The sequence below is a fragment of the Arachis duranensis genome, chromosome 2, assembly GCF_000817695.3.
Source record: "Arachis duranensis cultivar V14167 chromosome 2, aradu.V14167.gnm2.J7QH, whole genome shotgun sequence".
In the NCBI taxonomy this organism is placed as follows: Eukaryota; Viridiplantae; Streptophyta; class Magnoliopsida; order Fabales; family Fabaceae; genus Arachis; species Arachis duranensis.
Genome location: NC_029773.3, coordinates 65,464,673 through 65,474,661, shown reverse-complemented (window position 1 = coordinate 65,474,661; position 9,989 = coordinate 65,464,673). Strand labels below are relative to the sequence as shown.

The following is a 9,989-nucleotide window of genomic DNA, read 5'->3' as shown; positions in this document are numbered from 1 at the left end:
TTTAGGGGCAAGATAAAACCGCTAAATCACAAGGTATTAAGCACACTATTGCAGAAAAAAATCCATTACACAGAGAAATTTAACTACATAATCAGAACCCACTCCAAGAAACTCAGGAGCATGAATTTACAATAAAATGGCATTCATAGCTATTCGCAAGCAAGATTTTACAAGGATCAGTAACTACAAAGGCTACATTGTCAGAAGCAACATTATAAAAAGCACTAGAAACCCAGGAAAATCACATCTAGCACTATTTTCACAGAAGAGATTACACAAAAGATCATAACTACAATGAAACAGCAAATGCAAAAACAATAAAATGGAAGAAAAACCAACCTTGAAGACGAAGATTCGGTGAAAAAAAGCTATGCCGATAATGTAATCGTTAAGAAAGGAAAATTCCAAAAATTCACAAGAAGGAGGCTCTGGAGAAGGAATCGTCTTTTAGCAATGTTAGAGATATTGTAAAATAACTTGAGAAAGAGAAAATGGTTCCGCAGTGAAAGTGAGAGAAGAGTTTACACAAAGGTAAAGAAATGGAAAAAGAAGAAGGGAAGGAGGCATGCTTATACAGATATAAATAGGGCCAAAATTGTGAAATTCGCTACTTTAAATAACGTGTGCGGTTACCAAAGTAACTGAAAAGACGCGTAATGTTGTGACAGTTTCAAATCACGTCAAGAATTCTGACCTGTCCCTTCGGACGTTGAGAACCTGACTTGGTCAAACTGCTCAAGCAACAATGGCGAGGCTCGAAGAAATGACTTGATTGAATGCTCGAGCCCAATCTATAAGAAATCGAACTCAAGTAGGGACACTGTTCATATCCTGACCTAGATATAAAAGCCAGGCCCAAAGTGAATAGAGCTCAAATCAATAAAAGCCAAAAAGTCTAAGTCCACTCTATCAGTGTGTCCGACCTCTGCACAAAATATCAACTGCACTGACAAATATGCTCATATATTTAAATATGAGATCTCAACAATTCCTAGATAAAATAGGAGAATACTCACCTACCATGATAGGTGGATAAGTTACAGAAAGATAAAAACTTATCTTTCCTACAATATAAATATCCTATCAAACTCAAATACTTTTCAACTCTTAATATATACAAAACTTGCCTAAAATCTCTGTTAACTTAATCATTGGAGCCCCTTGCAGATACCACTCCCAACCTCTCCGAAGAACTCAGATGGCATTACTTTGCCAGAAGAGACATCAGAGTATCGTACCAAAAAAGAGCTTGGATCTAACGTTTAGGCCCAAATCAAACTAGTTTCAGATAAGCCTCAAAATGTAACTCTTATCATAAATGGGGATAAAAATAGAGTTCATAGACCTTAAGTATGTAATTAGAAATTTATATAATCAAATCTAACATTAATGACTCAAAATAAAAGGCTATTGTTTATACCCTGGCCCAAAAAATAAAAGCCAGGTCCAATAAGAGATTAAAGGCCCATCAGAAAAGGTGGCCTTCTCTATGTACCCGGCCTCTTTAAATACCCATGGAAATCTTGACTGGAATTTTTATTTTCTCTGATAAGATAAGTCCTAACAAACTCCCAAGATAAAGGGAACAGTTATCCATCATAAAAGATGGAACTACTCTAACAAAGGTGGTTATCGACTCTACTATAAATACACTGACACCTTTAAGGTACCACCCCAACCTCCTCATGAGAAACTCGGACAGGCGGCACCTCGGCACCAAAAAGGTCGGACGCTGCCATACTAAGGGATCTGGACCTCACGTTCAGGCCCAAATCAATATTTCAGGTAACCCTCGAAATATTGGTGCTGTTGCCGGGGAACCTGGAATTCACCCTCTGACAATGGCGTACCACCAGTATGAAGACGGCCACACGGCATCTAAATCTGAGCAAGAAGCTCAGCTAGAAGGCCAGACCATCGTGCTTCCACCTCCACCACAAATCCTCAAGGGCCTCACAGAGAAGGGACTTCGGGAAATCCTCACCCAAGAAGGATCCATTCTGAAGTCCATCATCTCGAGGATGAGGACCTTTCTCATACAATCGAGATCCTGGACTTGGTTCATGGCCAGGGGGTTTGACTGCAACAGATCGAACACGAGGCTGAACGACAAAAGGAAGCAGAACGGGAGTTACGAAGAGAGGTGAGACAACGAAAGGAGCTAGAAGACAAGCTCCGGAAGCTGGAAGCTGATCTACAAAATAGGAATGACCGGGCGGTTCGTGGTGAAAGCCCCTTGGGAGGAGAAGATCTGTTCACAGAAAAGATCATGAGGGCTAAAGTTTCCAGAAATTTCAAATCACCCAACATGGATCTCTATGACAGAACGTCTGACCCAAGCCACCACCTCAGCAACTTTAAAAGTAGAATGTACTTGGCCGATGCTTCCGACACCACCCGTTGTAAAGCCTTCCCGAATACTCTAACAAAGGTAGCCATGAAGTGGTTTGATAACTTACCACCCCGATCAATAACCAGTTTCGACGACCTTGCTAGAAAGTTTTTAACCAGATTTTCTATCCAAAAGGATAAAACCAAGCACGCCCCAAGCTTGTTGGGAGTTAAGCAAGAAGTCGGCGAGACTCGTGACTATATGGAAAGGTTCAACAAGGCCTGCTTGGAAATTCAAAATCTGCCCACTAAAGCCATGATCATGGGCATAGTCAATGGTCTTAAAGAGGGACCATTCTCCCAGTCAATATCCAAACGATACCCAACTTCTTTGAACAAAGTTCAAGGAAAAAAATTCCTGACTCAGGAAACCTTTTCCACAGACAAACCTGCCCTACTACCCTCGAACAAAGGAAAAGGAGCCCAAAAAGAGAGAAGAACAGAACATAGAAAATATCATAACTACACTCTTTTAAGGGTTTTCCTGGTGAATGTGTACAGAGAAATATGCCATATGGAGATGCTCCCACCTCCTCGTCTGATTAAACACAAGAAAGCTGAAAGTCAGAAAGAATATTGTGAGTATCATAAGTTCTACGAGCATTCCGCCAATGAATGTTATGACTTAAAGAATATCATAGGAAAGTTGGCCAGAGAAGGCTGACTTAAAAGATACTTGGCCGACAGATCGGACGACCCAAGAAAAAGAAGACGGGATGAAAAAGAGGATGACTAGAACGCCCTCCTCACACCCCAAAATGACATATACACATGATCAATGGGGGTTTGCAGGAGGAGGAATATCAAAATCCTCACAAAAAACACCTCAAGAAGGTATATCAAGTCAGGGAAGACAACCAATTGACTGACCTACCCACTATCTCGTTCACTAAAGAACATGCTAAAGGAATACTAACTATGATCTTGGCAAATGCTAACCTCCACAGAACCTTGATAGACTAAAGTAGCTCGGCTGATATCTTGTTTGAACCCGCTTTTGACAAGCTCAAATTAGAAGAAAAGGATCTAAAAGCATACCAGACAACGTCTTCGGACTAGGAGATACCCCAATCTGACCTCTTGGTTACATCTCATTGTACACCACTTTCAGAAAAGGTACCAGGGCAAAGACACTGAGCGTCAACTACATCGTAACCGATGTAAGCTCGTATAATGCCTTAATAGGCCAGACCACCTTGAACCGACTTGCTGCTATTGTTTCTACCCCTCACATCTGCATGAAATTTCCCATGGCAGAAGGGATTGCAACTGTAAAGGGTGACAAAAAGTTGGCCCAAAAATGTTATAATGAGAGCCTCAGTTTGAAGGGCAATCCAGGGAGGAAAGAAGTCAACACCATCAAGTTAGAAGCGGTCCGAATGATGCACCACTATTTCGTGGTACATCTTGAGCTTTATTGAGTGGATTTTATCCACTAATCTCACACTTATTCATAGAAATTGTATGTTTTACAATTTCCTTTCTGATTTTGTGCTATGATTGAAAACATGCTTCTTTGGCCTTAATTTCGCTAATCTTAATCCTCTCTTATTACCATTCGATGCCATGATATGTGTGTTAAGTGTTTTCAGGTTTTACAGGGCAGGAATGACTTAGAGGATGGAAAGAAAGCATACAAAAGTGGAAGGAATACAAGAAGCTAAAGAAATTGCAAAGCTGTCAGCCCTGACCTATTTTTACTCAATCGATCATAACTTGAGCTACAGAGGTTCAAATGAAACAGTTCTAGTTGCATTGGAAAGCTAACATCTGGGGCTTTTCAAAGATATACAATTTGCCATAGTTGACCTGGCGTTTAGGGGCACACACGCGCAAAGCACGCGTACGCGCACATTGGCAAAAAGTTTATCAGCGCGCACGCGCACCTAGCGCGTACGCGCGCATGAGCTGCGGCCTGTACGTATCAGAATTCTCCCCCAGTAATTTCTGCACTATTTTTGACCCAGTTCTCGGTCCAGAAAACACATATTAGAGGCTGCAGAGTGGAGGAATCAGAGACACTTCTCATTCACATAATTTTAGATTTTAGATGTAGTTTCTAGAGAGAGAGAGAGAGGCTCTCTCCTCTCTTTAGGTTTTAGGATTCTTAGGTTTAGCTATTCTCAATTTAGGATTTTTCTTCTACTTTTATTGATTACTCATTGTTATTACTTTAGTTTGTGAACTTTTGATGTTAGATTCAATTTTCCTTTAATGCAAGTGATTGTTTGGATTTTGTTCTCTCTTGTTGCTTTTCTATGCTTTTGTGTTGTGCTTTCCAAGTGTTTGATAAAATGATTGGTTGGATTCTAGAGTAGATTTTTATCCTTTTGGCTTTGGTTGAGCAATTGGTGACACTTGAGTTATCAAACTCCTTGTTGATTGATAATTGAAAGTTTCTGATTGATTTGGATTCCACTAACTCTAGTCTTTCCTTGGGAGTTGACTATGACCTGGGAAATCAAATTGATTTATCCACTTGACATACCTTCATAGTTAGAGGTTGACCAAGTGGGAGCAATGACCAATTCTCATCACAATTGATAAGGATAACTAGGATAGGACATCCGGTTCTCATACCTTGCCAAGAGCTTTTCCAGTTGTTAGTTTACTTCTTTTGCCATTTATTATTCTTGCTTCTTATCTTACAAAACCCCAAAACACACTTTTCCATAACCAATTATAAGCACACTTCCCTGTAATTCCTTGAAAGACGACCCGAGGTTTAAATACTTCGGTTATTAATTTTTATTGGGTTTGCTTTAGTGACAAACAAGTTTTTGTACGAAAGAATTCTTGTTGGTTTAGAAGCTATACTTTCAACGAGACTTTATTTGTGAAATTCTAAACCGTCAAAAATCCGTTCGTCAATATGGCACCGTTGCCGGGGAATTGCAAACGTGTGCCTTATTATTGGTTATTGTAAATATTTGTTTTTGCTTATTTATTTGTTTTTATTTTTAATTTTTATTTGCTACTATGAACTCTTACCCCTTTGGCTATGAGTTTGGTTCAAACTATGTTGCAGGAAATAGAAGCTACAATGAGAACATGCATTAAGGTTGGGACAACCAAAGATGGGAAGAGCCACAAGAATTTAATCAACCCTCTTGGCAACAATCTCCACCAACATACTATGACCAAGAGCCCTTCCAAGAGGCATACCAAGATAATGGCTATGGTGAACACACTCTTGATTATTAACAACCACCACCATATGCCTATAGACCCCTCCTCAACATAGCCCTCAACCCTACTCACAAGCCCCTTTTCACCATTCACCTTCATATGACCCTAACCCTTATCCACCATATCAACCACCATATGAACCATACATAGAACCACCACCTCAATATACACCATCTCCATATCATTATCAAGAGGAACCACCTCCGTGTTATGAGCCCTTTCTCCCAACAAATGAACTTTCCTATCCACTTCAAACCTCCATGGAGAACACACTTACCTCTCTCAATAGTCTAACCTCTACTCTCCAAGCTCTTATATCCCACATGGACCAATTCTCTATCTTGAATACTCAACCCTCAAGCTCTAGTGCACTTCTTTTTCAACCACATAATGATCTCTCTATCCTATCACCACCCTCCATGGAAAAGCACCCACATCCATCAATCCAAGAGCAAGATGATCCCGATTATGCTATTGACATGGAACAAGAGAGAAGGGATCGTCTTCGCGAATTCATACTTCAGAAGAAGCTAGAGGAGGCTCTACAGGTGGAGGTAATAGAGACCCTTGAAGGCGGAGGAGTGGTTGAAGAATTAGTGAAGGAAGACATCAAGGAGGAGTCTGATTTTGTCTTAGAGCAAGTGGAGAAAGCCTAAATTATCACAGAAGAGGAAGAAGTGGTTGAAGACTTGGGAGATGCGGAACCTCCATAGGAAAGACCAGTCATAGAGCCTCCTTCCAAGACATCTGATGTTGATGTTGAGGAGGGTGTACAACCTTCGAGGCATATCATGGTTGAAGACTTGGAAGAGGTTGATCAAGAGATGGAGATTCAAGAAGAAGAGGCATAACCTCCCATGCACTTGGTAAGCAATGAAAAAGAGATTGAATTGGAAGAAAGATACCAAGAGGAAGAGATTGAAATTGAAGAAGCTTGTAAAGAGGTGGAAGTTGTCAAGGAAGAGTACAAGGGAGTGGAGCTTACAAAATCATCAGAAACACCTCCCCCAAAGCCATTACCATCCAATACAACATTCACGTGGGTAAAATTCCTATCCTTAACCTTTACCTTCCCACTTAAATATGGGCTACTAGAGATGGATGGTCAACTTAGAGCACTTTGTGGCATCAAGAGAGAGAGGAAGATGGTCAGTGGTAGGAGTTGTCATGCAAAGTTCAATATAGTTGTATGCTCCAAGTTGAAATGCAAGGGTTGGTGTAGAGCTCGTTTAAATGGGTCTAGGAAGTTGTTTGGACGCTTTAGTGAGAATTCAAATTGCTTGCCACCCGGTTGGAACAATGATGATCAACAAGAAGACGGGTGTAAAAGCAAGGTTTGGGACCCCGGAATTCATTCTAGCAATCAACACTCTTGGGGCCTTGTCGCTTGCTTCAACTTGCTTGAAGGCATTATGCGCCTAGTTTAGGATCCCGGAGGCTATTGGAATCGCAAGCATTGGTGGGAATTCCTGGAAGAGTTCAAGCATAAGCCGCCCTGACAAGGAGCTCACTAAATGTCCAACTTAAGGACTTTAACTAAAAGTGCTAGGTGGGAGACAACCCACCATGGTATAATCGTTCCTTTTCCTTCTTAGTTTTATTTTGTTTTCTTTTTATCAGTGTTCATGCATACATTCTGCATCATCACCTACATTCTGCATAAAAAAAGGAGCATTCCACGCGCAAGCGCTTAGTGCGCGTCCGCGTCCTTCGTGAATGCGACTTGGGTGAGATTGAACAGAGAGTGGCGCAGGAGCTGGGCAGGAAACGTGCCTTAGGCACCATCCAGCCCACGCGCACGCGTACTGTATGCGTGCGCGCCGTTCCTTCTCTTGGCGACCCGCGCATCCGCGTGGATGAAGTAATTGGCGTAAAACATTGTTTGCCAGAGAATTGTGCTGGTCCGAGGCTGGTACTATGCTAGAGGCACAAATTCACCCATGCGTTGCGTCCCTGACACGTGCGCGTCCTTTTTCCACACCTGGCCACCCACGCGTCCGCGCACTGTGCGCTTCCGCGCCCTTACATTTCTCTCCATGAACGCATACGCGTGCGCATCGATTGCGTCGCCAGCTTTCAAATTTCTGTCTTCCCTTCTCATCCTTATTCTCTTTCATTCTCTTTTGCTTACTGCATTTTCATACTTTCCTTCATTGCATTTTAATTTTATTCATATTTTTATCTCCTTTTCTAATCTCCTATTTTACCATTGGTGTTAAATGTTCTTATTCAACTGTTGCATCTTTTCTTGAATTATTTTGGTGCTTCGTGGCTTGTTTTAAACTGTTGGGTGTTATTACTTATAGGTCAATACTAATTTTTTATGATACTTGTATTCCATTTGCATTGACATGCACCTATATTGTCTTTCATTACCTACACTCTCTCCCCTATTATTGAACTTTTTGCACTATTGATATGCCATTTGCTTCTATTGTTTTCTCACTTGCATGTTGTAGCTACCATGTAATTGAGACCCTCATTATTCGGCATAAACCCACCCATATTTTATTTGTTTTCTATCTTTGCTTCTGGGTTACTTTTCCTCCTGTTTCTCTTCTTTCAGGGTGGCCACCGAGAAGGGAAAGAAAAAGTTTCTAAATGGGGCGAACAACAAGTCCATCTGCATAATCCACTAAAGAAAGAGCATCAGTTGGAGCAACCCGCCCACTTGCGCATCTCAGCATGCACCGAGGACTGTGCAATCTTTAAGTGTGGGGAGGTCGATACCGACTTTCGCGAGTTAGTTAGTTTCTTCTCAACACCAATTTTTATTTTTCTTTGTTAGTTCATTGCTGCATTTGCATGTGTAATTGCATGTTTGTTTGATTTCTTTGTTCCACTCATATTTTGTGCATATTTTACCAACTACTTGGTTGAAGTAATATTTTTCTTTTCAAGAAATTTTTTTATAGCATTTCACTAATTTGAATAAAATTTTTGTTAAACTTGTTTGAAGAAATGTTATATTGGAACATGGTTTAGAGCTCGAACATACAAAACCAGTGAGATTTTGAGCCTAATTGATTGGTTGCATCTTATCAACCAATATTTCATTTTTGGTGTGTGTTGCTCACTCTAAAATTGTGATCTATATCTTGCTTAATTCTATATTTCTATGGTTTAATGTATGCATATACTTATATGATTGAGGCCTTGTTTTACTTAGCTTACATACCTATATGGGCTTACCCTTTCATTATCCTTTGCAAACCAATTTGAGCCTATTTTACCCTATTTGTTCTTTACTTTAGCTCATCAATAAATCTAAGCAGAAATCAATAATGTCCTTAATTTGAATCCTTGGTTAGCTTAGACTGGTGAAAGTGCTCATAAATTAAGTGTGAGAAAAGTGGATTTGGAAACGTTTGGTTTGGGAATTGAGTATGTTAGACTTTTTGTAAAAATGTGAAAAATATTGAGGACATTTTTATGCATTCAATACCTTAATCATATGTATTGGGAAAAATAAAAGAAAAGAAAAAAAGAAAAAAAAATACAAGAAAATAAAAGAAAAAGAAAAGAAAAAGAGCAAATAAATAAAAAGGGGACAAAATGCCCCAAAGTAAATGATAGCAATGCATATGTACTGTACTCGAAATTCGGATGCATGAATATGTGGAAAACACAGTTAATGGGCAGTTAGATTTTGTAATTTAATTAAATGGATTGTCCTAAGTTAGGTGGTAACTTTAGATTAATTAAGGATTCAAATTTTAGTCCACTTGACCAAATACAATCCTACCTTGACCCTAACCCCATTACAACCCTTAAAAGACCTATTGATATATGTATCTGTACATTAAATCTTTGTTAATTGGTAGAAGAAGAGCAAGTCTTAGAAAGCAAGATTAGTAGAGAATTGAGAGAATCGAACCTTAAACACTTGAGCGATTAGAGTGTATACACTTCCAGTAAGGGTTCGATGCTCGATTCCTTGTTCCCAGCTTTCATGAGCTATTCTCTTCTGCAAGTCTATTTGTACTTTATTTTTATGATTTGAATTAGTGAAATCCAGTTTGTATTTGTTCTTGAAAATTTTATCTATTTTTAATCAAGTGGGTAAAAATATTTTGCATGTAGTTGCATTCATACAGATATGTTGCATCTCATACTTTCTACCATTCCTCTTCACTCTTATAACCTCTCTTGAGTTTAGCATAAGGACATGCTAATGTTTAAGCGTGGGGAGATTTGATGCACCACTATTTCGTGGTACATCTTGTGCTTAATTGAGTAGATTTTATCCAATAATCTCACACTTATTCATAGAAATTGCATGTTTTACACTTTTCTTCCTGATTTTGCTATGATTGAAAACATGCTTCTTTGGCCTTAATTTCGCTAATCTTAATCCTCTCTTATTACCATTCGATGCCGTGATATGTGTGTTAAGTGTTTTCAGGTTT

The 9,989-nt window shown here is 39.6% G+C and overlaps 1 protein-coding gene across 1 annotated transcript; it reads left to right on the top strand.

Annotated features, from left to right (window-relative positions):
- The first annotated feature begins 1,841 nt into the window (after nucleotides 1-1,841).
- Nucleotides 1,842-3,055, top strand: LOC107474687 (uncharacterized). Its single transcript, XM_016094324.1, has 2 exons — nucleotides 1,842-1,919; nucleotides 2,090-3,055. Exons 1-2 carry the CDS (start codon nucleotides 1,842-1,844, stop codon nucleotides 3,053-3,055), a joined length of 1,044 nt encoding a protein of 347 aa, XP_015949810.1.
- The last annotated feature ends 6,934 nt before the right edge of the window (nucleotides 3,056-9,989 follow it).